This window comes from Oreochromis niloticus, linkage group LG13 (assembly GCF_001858045.2).
Source record: "Oreochromis niloticus isolate F11D_XX linkage group LG13, O_niloticus_UMD_NMBU, whole genome shotgun sequence".
Lineage (NCBI taxonomy): Eukaryota > Metazoa > Chordata > Actinopteri > Cichliformes > Cichlidae > Oreochromis > Oreochromis niloticus.
In genome coordinates this window covers 4,919,759-4,941,769 of record NC_031978.2, presented here as the reverse complement: position 1 = coordinate 4,941,769, position 22,011 = coordinate 4,919,759, and the positions used below count along the sequence as shown (strand labels likewise).

The window sequence follows — 22,011 nt, the reverse complement described above, 5'->3', positions numbered from 1 at the left end:
GGTCAGAGTAGCCCCTAAGGTTATGTGGACACTGGGGGGCAATATAAGTACAAATTTGCATGTATTTCATGCATTTCTTCCTTCTCCAACAAGTGGTACTTGATTTTGGTTTGGGAAAAAGAACACTATGTTGTGAGGAGCTGTTCACGTCATTGAGTGATGTAGAAATTGTTGATCAAAAGCTTTTGAAGGTTTTGGTAAATAATTTGTAAGCAATAAAGAGAATCATAGAATATGGTCTCTGTTCTGAGACAAGACTTGTCATGCTTGTTTGAACATGAGTCTGTTTTTGGATCAATCCAAATGACACATCCATTTAATACCATTTCAGGAGCAGAAAAACAAAATGTACGCTCAATAATCCTCAAGAAAATATGTAAGCAAAAAACGGCATGAAAATAGGACATAAGCAAAGGCCTACATATTTATCTCCTTGGCCCTTTGTCTAACAAGGTTTTCATGTAAATCACTTTTTATTTAAAATGCTAAGAAAGCGGTGGACTAAAAAAATGAAGGTCAGGATTGTATTTACCTGTGCAATCATGGATATAAAGATGTGTCATCCTTTTGCAGAATATGGGATTTTGTTTTTTAGGCTAAAGCACACTTTGCTGGTACCTGATCAATTTAGATTTTTTGGAAACTTTTAAATAATACAAAAAACAAATTTCCTATCTGTTCTGAAACCTTATAGCTAAAATTGCTGCAGTGTAACTGTGCAGCATATAGAATAAAAACTACATCTCAGTATAAGGTGTCCTTCATATTGATTTTCTTTTCCACTCTGCATGTTCTGTTGGCTGTTTAAATCACCACGCCCATTTACACTTTAATTATTTTCACCATTTGTTGCACATATATCGAATTCTCTAGCTTTATTGTATTTATTGTTGAAGAGAACACTCTCAAAGAACTCTAGACCGACTGATATTATTTCCTGTTATTTTGTGTGTGTGTTTGAAGACGGTAAGAGACTCATCCAGGTGTAAGCGCAGGGAAGAGCTGGAGTGTTTCAGGCTGGCCAGCTGCAGGAGCTGCTCACTGAACGTCAACTGCCAGTGGGAGTCACAGCAGCAGGAGTGTCAGGCGTTGCCTGGTGAGGAGAAACACTCATGCATGTAACATAGTAGCAAGCAAATTAAGTACCTCAAGTTAAATTCATGAAGCTCATTTTATTCCAAGTGAATCTGAAAACTTCACCCAGCTTTGCAAAGTCTTTGCACAGCATGTTTGTGATTTTCTTTCTAATCTGCTTCCTCATGCAGATTGAGGCCATATGCAGCAAAAATGAGAACACCTTGAGAATCTACTCTATTTACATAAAGAGTTTCACAAACGCACGCATGGATAACCTGTTTTATAAATGCACTGTGAATCTTTTTGATGATATTTACGACAGTGTAGCGTTCGCCCTGAAGTGACTGCAGTACTTTTTCAGAACTACTGGAATGTGTGTCATATAAAACATACTGTGAAGTAAGACAAAAAACGTTTGCATGTTCCCACGCTAACCGGTGGCGTATTCTTAGTGGTCTTCGCAAATAAACACCCTCATATATTCAGGCAAGCGTACATTCAGATAGGATTAGTATGAACACACACATAGAAGCATGCACACATTTGAGAAATGTGCTCTGCACTCAGCAGCATAGAGAAGTAGGCCAATTAGAAGTGTTTACTGGATGTTCTGAATATGAATCCTTGGATGACTAACAAGTTTGAGTTATGCTGTGCAGCCTTAAAGCCATAGCTGCTCCTACTTTGACTTTTACTGCTAGCAAATATAGGGACACAGGAAACACTCTTGCTACTTGAGTCCATAAATGATGCAGTTCCATGTTTTATTGTGTTATATAGACCTGCTGGGTTCATTGGCAAAGACTTGTGATCTTGTACTAGCTTTAAGCAGAAGATGGCAGGCCCTTATGTTTTGCTGGGATAACTGAGTTTGATAACTTGATTATTACTCAGGAATGTGGTGGTTTGTTCATTTGCAGTTCAAACCCATGTCTGAAACTGGATAAAACGAAGCAGAAATATCAAGTTTTTACATGACAGTACAATGTAGACTAACTAGGAATGTTTCCGATGACTAATTTAGCAGTCCATTAAACAGGAGAACCACTAATGGACTAGCTCTGGGAAACAGAAAAACAAAATTATGCTCAAGCTAATGGATCAGGTTGGGGGGTTCATTATAGCCGTGTACTCAATATTGTGTCAATACTGCACATAGGATAATGTCAAATAATTTGGTAATTGTTCTTTTGTACAATTATGTTTAGAAACTTCTCACTACCAACACGCACGTTTCATTTGAGTTAGATCTTGAAAATATCAAGTACAAAATAAAACCATAGATCAATTTTAGTCAGAGCATCATTACAGTGTTTTTTTATAATTATTCTATAAATGTTACAATACTGTGAACATTTTTTCACTATTGAACTGAAAGTCTGTCAGTGTGACAGCCCTAGAAAGGTTAAACCACAGACTGTATATATTTATGACTCATTGGGTTTTGGACTGAATTTTGAAGCCTAAGCATTTCATTTTCATTCTAGTATCATATCCATATTTGCATGAGACGGTGTACTGTTAAATTATCATCTAATATTTACAAGCTTTGTTAGGAAACTTCATTCAACTGTAAATTGGTGCAAAGCACTGAAACATATGAGTGAAGTAAAACAATAACATTGTATCAATAATAAAATAAAACTGGATCTTCTGGGTGGGTTGTACCTCAGCTATTCTATGTTAGATCATTCCATTAAAATTGCACCAAAAACACCAAAGACACAAACATGGCCCAGGGATCCAATTCAGTGACTACACTTAGCAGAGGTTAGAACTAGCAGAATTCAACTGACCATAGCTCAGTGTCATTTAAAAACCCACGCCCTTAATTCCAGTATCCAGATTGAAGAGACAACTATACAGTTGTTATGAGAGAAGACTCCATAGAGGCCAAAGTTGTTTTTGTACCAGGGTGTAAAAATACTTTTTAATGCTATAAAGTTAGGCCTTTTAACATGGCAGTGCCAGATTTTCATCAGGATTGAAAATAATTAGTATAACTGGTTAGTACTTTTTGTGCCAAATAGCAAGGGCATTACCGTACTGTGTACAGTCGAGCAGTTACCCACATGCCCAAATAACTCTAAAGTTATGGTTTTCAAATTTTATTTATTTTTATGGTTTTTGGACTCAGTGGGAACTGTTTGGGAAGTGGCTTGTTTTTTAGCTGCTGAGGTTGCAGCTTGAGGTAAACATCGTCCATACAGTTGTTGCCTCAGTATTTAAGAGCGATTTAAAACTGTTAATTACAGTTTTAAATAAATGAAATATATTTGAATTACCATTGAAAATTTAGCCCTTAAAATCATCTGCATAATATTTCACAAATGTATGCTTAACGTTAGCAGTGCTAGCACTAGTAAACTCATTTCCTTGCAGTTTAATGTCATGTCCCAGTGCAGACTATGGTTGGATATTTCTGTGGTGGAGACTTCACATTGGTTTATTATCCAAATGGTGAAAACGGCAGTTCATTTTCTGGTGGTTCTTTGCTTTCATAGAGTGTAGCTCCAAGCCTGGCAGTATGTTCACTTTCAAGGACTGGGAAACTAAGCCTGTGATTGTATTTTGTTTAAAGCCTAAATGGACAGAGATAGACGACAACTATGTGCTTCTATTCAATGTAAATCAAAATGAGTACTACTGGTTGCATCTTCCATGCATCTGATAGTATTCTGCACCTACCCTCTCATATTGTACCACTGCAGCTTCACCATCCTGCCACTTCTCTAGTATTTATATGTCCACAGGCAAGATTATGCTACTTGGCATGAAGCATTGCAGACCACACAGAATAAATTGATATTTCTTTTTTGTTTGAGCCCAATAACATGCTGAGGCAGAAACAAAGCTTCTGTTTTCCTGAAGTTTTATGTGGAGATGGCTAAGAGGAGTTGGGTTAGTTAAAGGTGTCTCTAACACCATGACAGCAGTGGCCTTTTCTTTAGACATCATGTTATGACTCATTCTAAATGGTCCAACATGTTTATCTCTGCTTTTTACACAAAGACTGTAACCCAATCAATCTGTTTATTCTTACGCTCCCCCTTTTTAACCCTTAATCTTACTTTCTCCTCCTGTTTCAGTCAATTATTGCGTACTTATATTGCATGTAAAAAAGATAAATAAATAAAGAGAGCAGGTATTTTCTTTTCTGTAGCATGAAAGGTTGGTGATGGAAGCCATTATAGGCCTGTGAATGTAATCAGTCCTGGAGACCAAAATAAACAGCAGTGCTCTGGAGACTGAATGGCTATTCTTTCCTTTCATCCTGGCTAATTGAACGGCCTCTGCGCTGTTATAGTCTCCCACAAGACACTTTAGTGACCCCGATAAGAACAATGAGTGCATATATGCGTTTTATGGGTGAATTTATCTTCCGCTTCTACTCAGTCCTGTTCCTTTATCCTACGGGCGACATATTGTTAACTCCTGGGAATCCTATTTGTTAGGTCTGAACAAAGCAAGAATTTGCTGCTTTAATCTAAGACAGCATTAATCAACAATTACATCAGCCTCTAATATTAACTTCATAAATATTTAATCACATAAGCCAGAAAAAATTCTTTTAATGTGGTTCAGTCATCTGTTTGTTCTGGAAGAAAAGTTTACTCTCCAGGCCATCACATTAGTTCCAGTATCAGTGACTTCTTTGTCCATCACTTACCTTCACTGAGGATCTCACTTTGGTCTCAACTGACTCTGAACTCACTTGCACACCTGCTCCTCATTAGACTTGGTCTAAATACCAACCCTCAACTGGCAGCGTGAAGGATATCAATTAAGTGCCTGCTTGACAAATAAAACCTGCAGTTACATCCAAGTAAAGGCTGTTTAAATCATTCTTCTTGTTTGCTCCTTCTCCTTGATGTTGCATTGTTGCAAAAAATTAATATATTTAATGTATGTCTCTAATATAAAATGTGTTAGTCTAGGAAGAGGCCTATGTCATTTTGGGGAAACTGGCCCATGTGATTTATCTCTGCTGTCTGGCTGATTAAAAACACTTTGACAGTGTTGTCAAATTTAGGCAAGACATGTTAAGGTAGCTGTCTACATGATGTTTTGGGGTACAAATGACACTCACTTTTTAGGTAGAAAAGAGACTAAATTGCCTAAAATATCAAAGGAAGTTAGTTCATGAGCTTGCTAAGATTTCTATCATTTAACTTTTTCTTTTAAAATGCTGCTTTTAATTACTAAATATGTTAACTTGCAATGCTAGCTAACATGCTAATGATCTATTAAATCTAAGCCTGGCTAGATAATATGCTAAAGGTCCAGTAGCCTGTTAGCATGCAAACTGCTAACAGGCTAAACATCAAAAGCCACTCATTAGCAGAATAAATTCTTAATATGTATCTGAAAGTGGAAAATTCTAAAGTGCAAACATTAACATGCAATCTAAGGTGTTGCTTTGAGGTTTTTGTTTTTACCCCAAATGTGTAATATCTATACATCTATTTATTAATCATATTGTTTATGTTTTCTTCTGTGTAATGAATGAAAATTTGAAGATTACAAGTCATGAAAAAGATCATTTTTATGCTGTTTATAACATACAGGTTATTGCATGAAAGTTTATTATGCAAATGAAGTCGAAGGAAAAAAACAGTACTGTGTTTCTGTATGCAGGCCAGCTGTGTGGGGACGGCTGGCACCAGGTCGGCGAGGTCTGCCTGAGGATCAACTCCAGCAGAGAGAGCTATGACAATGCCCAGCATTATTGCAAAAACCTTGGAGGAAATATTGCCTCTTTGTTGACAGACAAACAGGTCAATTTTGTTCTGGAAGAGCTACAAAAATATCAGCTACAAGACAAGGTGGGTGGTTGTCATGCAGTAAATTCAGAAATGACAGGCATGCAAACAATGTCAGTGACAGGTATTCATTATTTTCTACTTGTATGCCTTATAAAATGGCTGTGGCTGTTTATGCACCATTATACGTTGGTGGGCGAAGATATAAATCCAAGTTTTAGACATGTTTGGAATGATAATCATAAGAAAGAGTAGCGTGGAAGCAGATGTAGGTTATTACTTTAGAATAAAGGTTCCTGGTGAAGCTATATTCTTCAAGTCTGTGCGTATTCTACAAAAAAGTTACATTGGAATGCCAATAATTTAGGTTTTTGATCATCTTTAGCACTCCTGACTAAAACCATGTGTAGTCACAACCTTGAAATAATTATTGGTTATTTTATTTCTACTGTTCATAGTGATCTTTTACTAATTTGGTCATATGAAGAATGTATGAATCTTCTGTGCATAAATATTTTCTAAAGTTTAACTGAGCTAACTGAGGTTTTACCAGGCCAAATTAAGTGCCATTGCTTCTTGTTGACACTTGTTATAACTGTGTGAAAATGTTTGAAAATGTATGCTAGGGCCAGTGTTGAAAAGATGTAATTATTTCCAATAGATCTTCCAAATAAAATGATCAACTCAGTTGTTTTTTCCTATCCTCGGGAAACTGGATGAGTCTGGTTTGAGATTGCTTTTAAATTTTGCTTAAAAGGATTTTGCCCAGATATAATTAAAAAGTTGTATATGAATGTAACTTAAGGTTACAACTGCCACCGTCTTTGCGGCTGACATTGACAAAGCTGTAACTTTGTGATTTGTGGCCATCTGTGACATAATATATGTACACAAACCTGCCTCCATACATTATTTATTATTAGATGCCAAAGAATGTGTCTCTCACCATCACAAAGCAATCCTCACAAGCAACTAATCATTAACAAAACCATTTGTGGTGGTTCCATTTCCATTACAAGTTCCATAGATTTCAAGATAGTTCTAATTGGAGTGTGTATGTGATTTGTCTACCGTGGAAACAAAACATTTAGAAAGCAATAAAAAAAAAATAAAAAAACCTTCTAAGCCCACCATGAAGCACAAAAACAAAGAGAAACCGTTGAGGGTACAAATGTGGTTAATTTTCTTCATTTGTGTTTTCTTTGACCTTTATAATTCAAAATCTTTGTACGATGCCTTCAAAAAACAATTGTTCTTTTTCATCTGGATTACAAAGGATTTTCAAATGGAGGAGCCGACTAGACATGCAGATACAGAAAAGCGTGCGAAAATATGCATTTGCTGACGTATAAATGCAGTGTCACAGTATTCTTGGGAACCTGAATTTATCTAATGAAATGAATCACAGCTGTGGGAAAGTGTTCTTTCACATCACACGTGTTTTGTTAGCAGATAATTCAAATGTTCACTGAACTACACTTCAATCAGCTGCTGTAATTTCTGGCCCTTTTTGAAATCTTGAATGAGTTTGTGCTTTTATAGCAATTACAGTCATTTGCAGATGGTTTGATTTAGGATCCACTTTAATGGAAAACACGACACTGTCTTCTTGGCAAAGTAGATGTTGTCTTAGTTAAATTACTATGTGCTTCTTGCTTAGGTGATAAAAAGCATAGCGTGACCTGCTATGAAAGAAACAGGATCAGGATTAATTGTGTTTATACTGTTTGATTTGATGAATCTGACAGACGTACAGCTGTCTCTCTAAAGGGCAGCGTCTAAATTTGTGCAACATTTACTTACACAACTCTAGGTAAGAGTTCCTAAAACATTGTAGGGAACCTTAATGTTACCATCTTTGTCACCCCAGAAAGAAGATTACAGTATATTTAACTATGAATAAAGCTTGCTTGTTTAACTGTTCGAACTTCTGAAAAAACATATTGGACGGATCTTCTGTTACTGTGATATGAAACAGTGTCAAGTAACATCATAAGGACTGTCAGCTTTCTACCAAGTTAATGACCAGTGTTAATTCATTCCACATAACAGAATATCAGGAAAATTTGTATATATTGTACCGGAAATCAGTCACTGACTAATTTGAAGCGGGATAAACACATGTTCAAACCTGTGAGTCTTTCTACTTCTGCAGATGTTATCTCCATGGGTTGGCCTGAGGAAGATTAACGTGTCGTACTGGGGCTGGGAAGATGCATCCCCCTTCACCAACACCACCCTGCGATGGTCACCTGGAGAGCCCAGTGACTCAGGCTTTTGTGCTTACTTGGAACAAGCTCAGATGGCTGGTCTTAAGGCCAACCCCTGCACTGCCACCACTGATGGCCTGATCTGTGAAAAACCTGCTGGTGAGAAAAAGAGAATAGAAAGACAAAAGAAAAAATGTATTTGAAGGTTAGAGCACCTGATGAAACCATACACCCACCAGCCACTTCATTAGGAACATCTGCTCATTGTGCAAAACTCTAATCAGCCAGTTATATGGCAGCAACTCAATGCATTTAGACATGTAGATATGCTCCAGGGAAGCTGCTGAAGTTCAGACTGCTGTCTTTTTCTTGCACAACCATTTCTACAGTTTACATAGGTCAGAGTAATTTGAGTAGTCTGGCCATTCAGGCTCATGGTGGTAGGGTCATGGGGTCATAGGGGATATTTTCTTGAAACACTTTAAGTGCCAAAATATTGCTTGAGCATTGTTTAAGTACCACAGCCTGCCTGCGTATTGTTGCTGACCCATCTCCATCCCTTTATGAGCACAGTGTACCTATGTTCTGATGGCTGCTTCCAACAGGAATGGGCCATATTATTATCTTCAGATCTATAAAATAGTCAAACTTGTGTTTTTACAGCAGTGATATATTAGCTGCTACAGTATCTTACTATTTGGATGTCACTGAATGCAAAACAAGTGTAGCTAACAGATCATTTAATATTTCACCCACCATGGTGCTGTCTATCCCTTGCTCAGGGAGTCCCCAGAGTCAGAGTGCTCGTCCCTGTAAGACGCCTTGTGCTCTGCGCACCAGCTGTGCCAACTGCACCAGCCAGGCCATGGAGTGCATGTGGTGTGGAAGTACTCAGCGCTGTGTAGACTCCTCTGCGTATGTTATTTCCTTCCCCTACGGCCAGTGTCTGGAGTGGCAGACCCAGGATTGTACTGGTGAGACGTTTTACTATACTGCTACTATCATTTTACAGGAAAATATTAAAGTGTTTTTTGCTTTTATTCATCTGACAGGTAGACTTATAGGTATAACCTGGGTTATTTATAGGCAAAAAGTACAGTATACTAATAATACACAGGTAATTACATGCAAGAACAAAAAGCCACTCATTTAGTGTGCTTGGTGCGTTGCACTCTTTTGGTTTTTGTTTTGTTTTTTTACACGTAGCCTGAACAATTCCTTACTGTCTGTATTTCCTATTTATTTAGTGGACTATTTACTCATAATGGGTCATTATTTTTCTGTTTTTGCTTTTATTAAACGGAGAAATTCTAGTACTTTTTATTTCATTACTTTAATTTTCTCGAGTTTTGGATTGGATTCTTGTATGAGTCTCAGGGGTTTAAATTTGTTACTGATATTGGCAGAAATAAGTTACAAAGGTCAGGTATAATACTGTTTGTCCATAATCAGAGTGCAGTGTGGCTCTAAGAGTGCAGAGCCGTGCCAGAAAAACATGAACTGGTGGCATATTTGAGTGTTTGTACTCTGCTGTATGTTATCTTTGTGTCAGGATAGTTTATGTCTAAACAAACAGATAAACAAAAGATAAAAACTGTTTTTCGTACCTTTGGGAAAGAGACCAAAGTGTGGACAGAGTCATTCCAGGCTCCCATCGACTGTCTTATCAGTAGTCAAGGCTACCCATCAGCCTCACACACACATTGACTCAAACACACACTAACACTAGGGCAGCGCCAACTCTCCTGTAGCTACAGGGCAGAAAATCAATCACCTACAATGACACATGACTCACTCAATATGAAGTCCTCGCTGCTGTCTCTTAACATTTCTCTGATATACAACCCCTCCCTGGGGATGGTATAGTTCAGCTTCACCGCTGCTTTCTGATGAGATGGTTTCTTAGCATGGCTGAGCCTTGTGACTCTTTCGTGGCTCCTAATCGTTTTTGGAGTTTCTAAATCCTCAGTCTCACCGGGAAAGTAACTTGGTGAATTCCATACAACAAATTAAACGAATAGGTGGTTAGGTTTTTAGGTGAATTTTCATCCACTTAGGGGTCACATTTCAATTGAAAGGTTGGTTTCTCCAGGCTAACACAAACAAGACAGAGGGTTAAGCATTAAGGCATGAATGGAAATACTACTAGTACAGATAAACAACAAGATGGGAACCAAAATAAAAGCTATCACATAATTGAACTGTCCCTAGAAGTTATAAAATAATAAGCAGCAAGAGACTAAAGGGACAGGAACATCAACTAAAGACTATATCACCACAACTGAGATTCACAAGAAATGTGAATAATAAAGAAATGAAATATAATTATTCTCAAACACAACCTAACACTATTCAAACATCCAGAGTACTCAGAAAACAATAATAAACTAATAATAAACTGATAAATAACACATGAATCCCACATCCTCACAGTAACTCAAAATCCTGGGTCCAAACCCTGGGGATAAGTACTCTAGGTTGTACTTTTGCAACAGCCAGCAGACCACATAGGGTCTTCCTTTTATATTTTATTTTCCCTTGCTGTAAGAGCTCTGTAACACCAAAATTTCTCATCCGTGGGATAATAAAGGTTTATTCTATTCTATTCTAACTCAGAAAATTTAGGGAAACAATAGAAATTGCAGTTTAATTGACCTGAAGAAGTAGTTTGGGTAGAAAAGCTCAGTTTATTAGGAATTTTGGAGAAAAAAATAACAACAGTGACTTTTTTTAGTTCATGGGCCAGAAACAACAAGTGTGCCAACCTGTCTTAATTTTTCTGAGATGTGGCATGACACTCTATAGGGGGATGTCCTTGTGGACAAGAAATATATTAAACTGGTAACAGTATACACCTCCACAAAATGAAATGGGAGTCTTCTGGAGACTTGGAAGGGAGCCACAGACAGCGACTGAGATAGGAGGGCCACGAATGTTGAAGGAGACTAGACCCCTACGGAGGCTTGGCCAGGGGGCTGTTGATATTGAGGCAGGGCAAAAGATCAGCAGCTGAGGTGGAACCTTCAGACTCTGGGCCAGCACATACCAGCTCATACTCAGGATGTTCAGGGCCATGTTTGGCCAGCACCATCAACAGAAAACCCTGGCTGGGGCTGTGCAGGGCCATTTAGAAACTTGAGCTTTGGTTCAGGACCCACAAGTGGCACTCAGGCTCGGACTGGACTGCGCAAGACCCTCAGCCATGGGTTCAGTTGGGTCTGATCGCCCAGACAGCTCAGGTCTCACAGGCCGAGGTGGCTCACACAGGGGACTCGGGATCCACCAACTGGGGCACAGATTTTGCAAGAACCTGGACAGGTGCCAGTTCAGTGTGGGGAGGCCCCGAGCAGAGCTGTATCCGGTGGAGCCACCTGTGAGGAGGCTGTTGGAGTCAAATTGTTAAATGTAGTCATTGTGTTATTTAAATTTGTAAGTCTTAGTTCAAACTGTAGGATCAAAGACATTGCTTTGTCTCTGACCACCTCTCCAACCAGATTGTTGGTGGGGGAGGCTATAGTGTTTTATTACAGGCACATCCTATGTGAGGGTTCTGTTCTCTTGTTTAGTGAGCTTCCTGCTTTTATGATCCTTTTGGTGAGCAGGAGGTCACACAAACGCACCACCAAACACAAACATACACACTCACATGCATACACATACACACACGTGGTTACACGTGCACACACATACACACATAGTACCTTATCTTTTGTGACCATAGGGGGGTTTTACAATGGGTGGTGCTTGTGTTCTCAGAATAAAAGGCGGCAAGGAAGGCTGTTTATTTGAAGCTGGCTAGGAGACAGGTGCGGAGCGTTCAGCTCCAAGAGCCTGGTTCCAACCAGTCTCCCTTGCTAGCAAGTAAAAACCGGTGTTCGTCTTGTTTCCTTGCTTGACGTTAACGGGAATAAATTTCTAAACCAGCGGAGCCTGTGGAAACGCAGACCCAACAAAGGCCATGGATGCCCTCAAAACACTGGACACATGGATTTCAGTGTAATGGAAGTAGAGCAGAGTTAATCCTGCTTCCAGAGAAAATGGTCAGCTGCAACCTCGAGATGGCAGCAGGATGGAGGCCAACAGGCCAGAAAGAATAGATTTCAATTAAAATGATGTCTATTTTCAGATTTGACTTGACAAGCCCTACTTGCCTCGCTTGCCCTAATTCAATGCAGTGAGGAATGAGGCATGACTTATTCTATACACATAACACTCATCTTCTATATTTCTATATACATAGCTGCTTGTGCAAAAGAAGAAAGCTTTACAACATGAAGTCGATTACAAATTTCTGCCTTTGATTTTATTACAACTTTAGAATCTTCAGACGTCTAGTTTGCTCATTGGATCGCAGTCACACCGTAAATGTTATAAATTTGAAGAAAAACATTCTGGACCTCACTAATTTCTAAACCCTGTTTAGAAATTATTTTGGTTTTATTTTAGGGAAAGTTAGAGCAAGGTAGAACTATATTTTATTTCGCAGTTCAACAAGTGTCTCTTAGGGAAAAAAAAAAATCAAACTATTCCCCTGAGGCAAAACTTTGTATTGTTATTTTCTGTCATTTGTTAGACAAATACTCACTTTGGAGCAAAGTGTTCTTGTTTGTGCAGTTACAGAAATGGCTTCAGAAACAAGAATTTTCTTTTTTTTTGTGACTGGTGATTATTATTCCTTCCTGATGCCAGTACTCTAAGTGCAGACAGCTCTCCAGCCTACTGTTAGCAAGCCAAGGATGTCTTCCTGTCTTTCGTCTTACCTTCAGTGCTTACATAATGGCACGTCCCCCATCTTCTCTTTTATTATTCATGTCTCCATTTGGTGACAGAAGGTATGTAGGAGGCTTTTGTTTTGCTGTCTTTTTTTATACCTTTGTTGCTGAAAGCACAGCTTAGTTTACTTATTGTAAAATATGACATATTTTATTTTTCAAATCCCCCAGTGGTGCATCTCAGTCCACAATAAAGGCACTTCAGCTAACATTACTTAAATATCTGTTAATTTATAAATTAATTAGCATTAAGTAACGATTAACAAATGTCTCAATGTTTAAGGATTTACCTGTTTATTGCTAATGTATGTTAGCAGATGGTTAGTGAAGATTACTAACATGTATATCATGAAATTGACAGCCAAGGTGTTTCATTAATCATAAGCGATTGCTTTAAAGTGACAAAATACAACACCATTTACTTTTTTCAATCAAATTTATTCAAGGTTCACAATTGTCCACCTACTCTTTCATTCTCTAACTTGTAATCAGCTTTTCCTTGAGACTTACGTGAGACTTATATTTACTGATTTCAACTCTGATTTGACCCCAAACTGACACCACGTCAACCAACAAAAACATTAAAAATGTGCACTGCCTGTGCCTGAAACTGTTTTTTTGGTGTAATAAAAAGGCCAAATTGGGGTGATTATTGCTTCCCCCCCCCCTTCCTTTCACTTCCTTGTTGACTTGTTTTCAGCTAAAGATCTGTCCCAGTTTTTGGTGTGGATATGTATGTATTCAGTTTTTCATTACAGCAGTTTTGTCCTTTAGAAGTTAATTTAGAATTTCACTGTGTTTGGTCTTATAGTCCTGTTTAAAAACCAAGTTCACCCTTGGTGGCTTGAGTTTCAATATAAAATAATAAGGTGAAAATGTTGAAACATGTAGAAAATAGTAGCATTTATTTTTATCATTTTTCTAGGCTGATAGAGGACAGTTCTATGTTCTCTGGTAGACAAAGACTGGTAGACTCTCGCTTGCTGCTGCTTCTACTTCTATACTGCGTAGACGTTGTGGAAAAATAATTAGTTAATGCTCTTTGTGACCTATATTGTAGGTCGAAAACAATTATTTATTAAGAAATGCTTAATATATGATAATTATGGTTAATCAGAATTCACATATGCACACATTTGCTGTGAATTAGCTAAATTAGTACATTTGTAAATTGGTACATACACAGCTGCACAACTGTGGTCTTTATGGCACAATGACCTGCCGTAAACAGCTGAAGGGTTCATGACCGTGGCGTTGGAAACTTTCCCCCCAAAAATAAAAACATTCTATTGCTTGTCTGATGATCCAATTTGAACTGGGTTATTTCTGTCTCAGACTGATTTGGCTGCAGGCTTTCTGTATCATTCCCATATTTCATGTAAGCCAGAGGCTGACTACACACTCTTCAGCCAAACATACTGAAATAATTAATTTCCAGATGTCAAAGTTGGAAGTTTTGGAAGCTTTTTTGTTGGTAAACTGGTTTTAATTTCCAGTCTAATTGTACTACAGCAATGACTTTGTGTTATGAAATGATTTATATCGTAGACCTAGCAATGCCATGGGAAGGCTCTGTTGAGAAGTTCTCCAAGAGCAAACTTGACTCATACCTGAATGTTGCAGCTGACATTCAACTGTCAACTGTGAAAGTGGAGGAACCCACAGAGATTGACTGCAGCGCCTGTGTTGCAACATCTACAGTTAGGTTGAAACACGCTGGGGTGCAGTACAGGGCTCACCATCAAACATCACTTACATCATCAACAATCAAAGATCTGTCAGCAGCAGACACTGCAGGCCACTGGATCTGGATAAGGCAGCAGAACACCATATGGGCAACAAAAGCAACATCAACATGGTGCCATGGGGGGGGGGGGGGGGGGGGGGGGTGAACTTGGGATGTTGAGATTCACTGTTAAGCTCTCTGGAGGAGGTTTCAGGCTAGTCAACAATACAGAGGAGATGGAGGACGTTACTTAAGAAAATGGTGATGAAATTATGAGAAGTCCGACGGCAGCACCGACAATGTTTGGTAATAGTCCTTGGACTCTTATGTATATTGTCAGTAAAGAAGCACTGACTGCAAAAAATACTTTAACATTAGCGTGTCTTCAGTTGGTGTTAACTTTGGTGACAATTTTATTACACTTAAGATGATTAATGGATATGCTGTGGATGTCTATGCTTAGGGTTGTATGGCATAATAGTTTATTATGGCAATTAATGCCAAATACATACGGTTAACATGTGGTTTAAAATCAGCAGTAGTGTAGGAAGTATACAGTTACTTTAGTTAAGGTAGCAATAACACCGTTAAGACTCCATTGCCTTACCAGTAAGAGACCCTCCTTCACAATAAACCAATTATACTTGTAGCTGATTGGGAAAACGGTCTTTTAGACAAGTATATTTACATATGCGATAGTTTAATAAGAAAAGCAGCAATGATGATCCCCTTCAACACTTTCACCTTCTGTTTAACAGGCTGTTTCTTTCCCAGAGACCCAGGGCTCCCTCTCTCTCACATACATGCACTTGTGTTCGCCTTTCAGTTGCTGTTGCTGTCAATTTTAGCTTTTCTTTGCCACCTCTGACAAAGAGACCTTTTCTTTCACTGTGGAGAGTTTCCACAGTTAATCTGCTTGTTCCATTATCCTTCATTTCAGCTACATGGCAGTGGCTACAGATAGCAACAAAAGTGCTATTCTGTTCTTGGTTTGGTTGAAAAATTGTTGCAGATTTGGACCCTGCTGAAGGGTCTCTTAAGGGTTAGAAAAAAAATAGAGGATTTCAGTTCAATTCAGGTTTATTTATATAGCACCAAAACACAACAACAGTGTCTTCAAGGTGCTTTGTATTGTAAGGTAAATACCCTACGGTATTCCTCCAGCCTCTTCACCAAGTTATGGTCATTACCTATTGGAAAATGTGCCTTTCTATTTAAAATTCTTCCAGAGATTTACAGCAACACTTCCAAAAGGTCCATTTAATTATTTTGTTTGTCTTGTTCTTTATGATTATCATTTATAATGGAAACAACAAAATTATACATTTTTGTACATTTATAATTTTGGGGGGGAACGTATATAAATAACACAAGTTATGGACATGATTAGTTTTCTTTTCTTGTGTTTAAAAAGTGGCTTCCTGTGGTCTGCTAAGCAACCAAAAGCCAACATTTTCAAAGGTGGGGATCCCCACTTTATAGCAATTGTTTTATTTGGGCTAATTTTCTCATGATTATAAAATAAGCAATGAGAAATTTCAAAAGGAGCCAGTTGAGGAAATTCTGGCTAGGATTCCTTCTTTTGGAGGTTTTACAGGCACACCTAACTGGGTGGAAAGCCTGCAGTACTCCAGGAACCTGCTACTCAGATAATGTGTCTCCTCTGGCCTGAGAGTGCCTTGGGGTCCCCAGGAGGAACTGAAAAGTGTGACTGGGATAAAGGGGATCTGGAATACCCAACTTCGGGTAAGCAGAAGACAGTGGGTGGATGGATATTTACTACCTTACCTTTATGTTGAGCAATGTGTAATTCAGTTGAATGTAACAAATCGCTACAGTTCATAGGCTCAAAAAAGCCCACAGAGATGAAAACCTCAGTCCTCTGCTGCACAACTGCAGCAATTTGAGCACAACTGGTTACATTATAGTGTACATGATTTTATTTATTTATTTATTTTTTGCTCACTTACTACCTTCTTGTCCACATACAGACATAAACCAGATGTTAGTTATATTGTTTGAGTTGATATTGAAAAATAGCCTTATTTTCTGTGAGGAAATCATTATGTGAAGTGTGTGTGTGTTTCGTGTTTATCCCACATGGTTTCTGTGTGGCGTTTAGGGGTTTCATGTGCTTGGAGAAAAGTGAAAGGGGAAGACAGCCTACGGGTTCTAGACTTGATGTATTATGCATGGAGGCTTACAGATCTGTATTCTACTGGCTTCAGTGATGCTAACTGTCAAGCACCGTAGGAGCAAATAGATTACACGAGATGGAGCCAGACGATCTGCGCTATCCAGGGACACCAGATATCAGACCCAATGTGATGAACAGAATGTGGCACAGAAACGACTGTGCACTGAAGATTTTTGATAAGGTGAAAATTCCCCCTTCAGAACAAACAGTCCTTTCGTTGCAACACCATAGATGGCATCAATTCCTCAAAACTGTTGTCATCTGTTGTGTTTAGGTATCCTCTGGGTGATTTCTATCAATGATGATGACTAATCCTGATTTCAGTAAGAACGGTGATGAGAAAGAACACAGAGCAGAAATGTACTTTATTTCTATACATTGCATGAAGTATGTGGTGGGTGTTATTTCATTTCTAGCCATTTAAAGCTGCCATCGTTGAGGAAATGCAGTGCTTAATGTTTGTTGCTGACAGAACTTTAAAGGCCCTCAGTCTCCAAGTGATGATAGGAACTTGAAAAAGTTTTTAGCGACTGATGTTGTGTGAGATGCAAACACATGTCCTCTTGGATATGACCTAGTTACTGCATTTATGTCTCTTCTTCTAGACATAAATCCAGTAGATCCTGTCTTCCCCAACTTTGACCAGTGCTAAATAAACATTTTGTTAATCGGTTTACTTTATATATTTTACAGGTATAAAATAAAATATACATCATTTTACCTGCCTATGTAAAGGGGATAATTGTCTCATCCCCAGATCCATATTTTTTGTTATTCTACAGTATAACAAAAGTTGTGCAAGATTCATATTTCAGAATAAGAATTATTTATCTTATATTGGGCCTTGGTCCAGCATCACCCTTCACCTGCCACCTGAAATGAACTATTTTGGATTTGCTCTGAAGCAAAGTTGAACAGCATGTATGGGGGGCTTCTGTGCCACACCTCTCTTTGGCCTAGAAAGTTGATTCTCTTCATCTGTTTGCTGCGTTTTCAGTTAGAGAAATTATGATGACTTTAGTATCACCTGATTGCAGTTTTCCCCAACCTTGATATATGTAGCTACATAAAGACTAAAACTAGCACCATTATCTAACAGTTAACCACAAGCTCAGTTTCATGTTTGTTAATAATTATCATGGCCAATGATCAACAGCCATCGGTGTCATTCACAGAGAGTTGGAAAATTGCTGCAATTCCAGCACTTTAGCATATACTCTTGTTCACGTCTTGCTGATAGTTGTTCCCTTGACTCCCCGTTCAAATCGGCATTCCTCCCAGTCCAGGATGTGCACATGCTCTTCATTGAAGGTCTGCCCCCTACAAAATCCTACAAAGAGCCTACAAAATCCTGGCTTGATAAGGTAACTCAGTGTTTGTGTTTGTGCCGAGGGATTCGATCCTTGGTTGGATTGTTTTTTGTGTAGCATGTCTTGGGGTTTGAAAATCAGAGAGATATTGTGTTTTCAAAAAAATGCACCTCAGCTATTCTTACACTCCTGACACATAAGAGATCACCACTGATTTTCCTTTAGGAAGCAGTTGTCCTTCTCTCTTGGATCACCAGGAGAATTCTTTAGGCGTCTTCCCAGCTTTGACAAATGTAACCCTGGGATAACGACATTTACTCAGGCCCTTTTTGATGTGATGTAGCTCTGCTTCTCCTGCCACTATGTCTTTGAGGACAGTGATGACACCCAGTTTGTGCTTCAGTAGATGATGAGAGTCAAACCTTAAATATTGACCCGTATGTGCTAGTTTATGGTACACATTGACTTTCACATCTCCCCCACTACTGATGGCAATTTCACAGTCATAGAATGCTAGCCTGTCATTTTTCATATCCTCCCTGTTGAATTTGATGTATTTGTCCAGCGAGTTAATGGCATCTGTGAATTGTGGTAGGTCCTGAGATTAGATTTTCGGCCAGATGTCATCCATATACCTGAACCAATGGCTCTGGGATGTTCCGGGATAGGATAACAGAGCCCTCTTTTCCACTTCTTCCATATACAAGTTGGCCATAAAAGGCGAAACTGGGGAACTCATGGGACACCCATGTTTCTGCCTGCAGTATTGGCTCTTATATCTAAAATATGTGGATTAAAGATACTCTTCAAAGAGCAGACACGTTTGGTTGATACTAATGGTTGGGTTCATCCTGTAAACTATTACAACTACCTCCATGGCTTCGGTAACTGGAAAATAAGTCTCTTATGATATAACATTATAAAAGAACATTGTTAATCTGACTCCATAATGACGTTCCTGACCTTCCCCTCAAAATCCAAAGTGTTCTGAATGTAGTTTGTGAAGCTGGCGACGGGTTGAAGACCAAAGCCAGAAACCTGTAGGGAACTCATAGGCTACAAGTTGCTGGTTTCATTTGTTGTGCTGGAGAATGAAAGTAGTGGTACAGTCTGCAGTGTGTAGATGGGCATTACTTTTCATGACAATAGTGCAATGGGGAAGTGCAAACTCCAGGACAGAAACAACAATATTATGCTGCTAATACAACTTTGGCTCTTTGCTAGTTTATGCTAACAATAAATTAGCCAAAAGCTCAGAGTGATGTTAAACCTGAGTGAATCCCAACCTCAGCCCAGCAGTCAGACCCTGAACTTAAACAGGTAACAAACACTTTGAAGGCTACAGCCTGAATACTTATCATTTTTACCTGTTCATATCTCTAAAGTAGAATCACCATAGCTTTAAAGTCTCTTTGTGCTGGTTTTGTTCTTTGCTTTGTGCTTTCGGCTTTGTGCTCATGTCTAAATTCTAAATGAAAGACCATTTGTGTTTTCTCCTTAGGACAGGAATTTGTTTTGGTGTGTGAGACTGCAGCCTATATGTTTATATTGTTTAACGGTAATTGTCTTGATGCATGCTCAATCATCCAGGTGAGGAAATCCCCAAAAATTGATTCTGTTCATCTGAATGTACCATTTTCAGTGGGCGAAATGTTTCGTCACTGGTCCAAGTGACTTCTTCAGTCTCGAGATGTAATAAATCACTTGGACGAGTGACGAAACATTTCCCCCACTGAAAACGGTACATTCAGATGTTTTTGGGGGGTAACCGGTAATTATGAGATGAAGTGTTTCACACCATTTCATGGAGAAATGCAAAAATAATGTAACAAGTATTATAAAAACTTACTTTCTTCTGGGAGGAAATAAGTTTACAATTAAGAAAAGTGTTCACAGCACACAGGAGAAATACTTCCAACATACACAAACATTTGACCACACAGCATGCACTTAATTTACAGGAAGGTAATGTCTTTAACATGCTGCTCAGTGATGGTGGTGAATCTCAAAGCAGAACCAATTAATAAGAGAATCAATGAGAAATTGATAAGTGATATTGATCATGGAATCAGAATCGCTAAAATCTTATAACTTCCCATCCCTACACCTCTATAGCAGGTCGTACAGATCCAAGAATAGAGAAAAAATGTCAACTGCGCATTTGAGCCTGAGCTTGTGGATCAGTGATCAATTTTACATAATATGCTGACCTTGTTATGTGAAAATAAGTTTATTGTGAAAATCCACTACTGTGTATATGTACTGTAAGTGAGGAAAAAATACAGAAAAGCACAATAAGCTTTATGTAGCAGCATCTTTATATTGCATTTATCAGCCATAATTCATATTTTAATAACTATGAAATGCAATACATTAAAATTAAATCACCATTGTCCATCATTGTTTACTCGTTACCATTGGTTAAGTGAGAGAAAGCAAAGCTCCTTTGCAAGATATTAGAGAGTAGTATTAGTATTTTAACCCATTTGTAGTAGGTAAGCTATACTCTTATTTTAATCTTAACAAATATTCAAGAAGGAAAAAAGGAAAAAAAAAATAGCCAGTGGTCAACAGTTTCATCAGTGAACCACGATTAGATCTCATGTCGTTGTTGTTGTTGTTTTGTTTTGTTTTCTTTTTCCCACTCTCATGGAGGCACCATCCAAGAGAATATTTTCTCTAGAAATAGCCTGGAGCTAATGTCATGCAATGGCAAATGGTACAGCTACATCTTCGGCGCTGTTAAGTAAAACTAAGGCCTTGTAAACCCTGTAGGCACTCTATTTTTCCCCTCTCTCATCTTCATCTGCTCTGATTCCCAAGACTTCAGGAGGCATAACCTCTTTAAATTCTTTCTATGTGGAACACAGATGAAGCCAGATAATTGGAAATGCTATTAAAAATAGAAAAGGCTCAGGCAACGAGAACATAGCAGGTAAATTAAATTATCCATGCAAACTACTGTTATGTAAGTGAACATCTAAGGATCTCAGTATCTTCTGTCCATGCTAGTATTTGTTTTCTTCTACATTCTCTCACGTTTGAATTAACTGCTCTTACTTGTGCCATTTAGTCCCCACTGAGCCTGTTTTATCACATTTGTGTGACGTTCAGACTGATGCCTGAAATATTTGGTGCATTTTGTCTTACTGATTTTGACGCATTTTGCAAATGAATTGTGGTTTGAAATTTCTGTCAAAAATCTTAGATTATTATTTTGCTGAAAATAGCCTTTAGTTGTGAAGAAACTGCAGAAAAATTACATCTGAAGCTTTACAAAGTTGAAGTCCAAGTCTGAATCTTGTAACTTTCAAACCATGCAAATCATTGAAACGAGTATCTGCAGACACAAAACTAAAGAATTCACTTTCTGGAGAAAAAAAAGCTGGGGGCTTTGAGCAAAACTTTTGTCTGGCTTATTGTCCGGAACTGGTTTAGAAGAGGAGATGGGCACAAGCTCAGCTGCGACTTACACTGACAGATAAAAACATGTTGCTTCCTTCTCAGTGTGGTTTAGGAAATCGAGAGCCAAATAAACTATAGAAAAGAAAATCTTAAAAATTCTGGACATTTTTAAGGAAAGGTTTTGTTCATGTGTCTCAACAGGCTAGATTGTGTAGCATTCATTACTTGGTAAAGACATATGTAATGATGATATATGTCATTACTATATAAAGGTATAAAGAATAAGATCACTGATACAAGGGGGGGAAATGAGGTTTCTTCAAAGGGTGGCTGGCATTGCCCTTGGATTTAAACCAAGGAATTGGGTTATTCAAGAGGGGCTCAGAGTAGAGCCGCTCCTCCACATCAAAAGGAGCCAGTCGCTTGGACATCTGAGTAGTAGGCATCCTAGTCACATGCCCAAACCATCTTGGGAGATATCCTAGGGAGTCTGCTTGGATCTGGGATCTCATTCTGATGTGCCTACTGGGAGAAGACCCAGGAGTAGACCG

At 38.5% G+C, this 22,011-nt stretch overlaps 1 protein-coding gene across 5 annotated transcripts in view; it reads left to right on the top strand.

The window, feature by feature from the left end:
* Positions 1-22,011, top strand: part of atrnl1a (attractin-like 1a) — a 338,833-nt gene that overhangs the window by 96,475 nt on the left and 220,347 nt on the right. For all 5 annotated transcript variants that reach the window (XM_025897448.1, XM_025897447.1, XM_005473721.4 and 2 more), the window contains 4 exons: positions 964-1,096; positions 5,716-5,903; positions 7,996-8,209; positions 8,833-9,024. In XM_025897448.1, the coding sequence (XP_025753233.1) occupies positions 964-1,096; positions 5,716-5,903; positions 7,996-8,209; positions 8,833-9,024 (727 nt within the window). The remainder of the gene's footprint in view (positions 1-963; positions 1,097-5,715; positions 5,904-7,995; positions 8,210-8,832; positions 9,025-22,011) is intronic.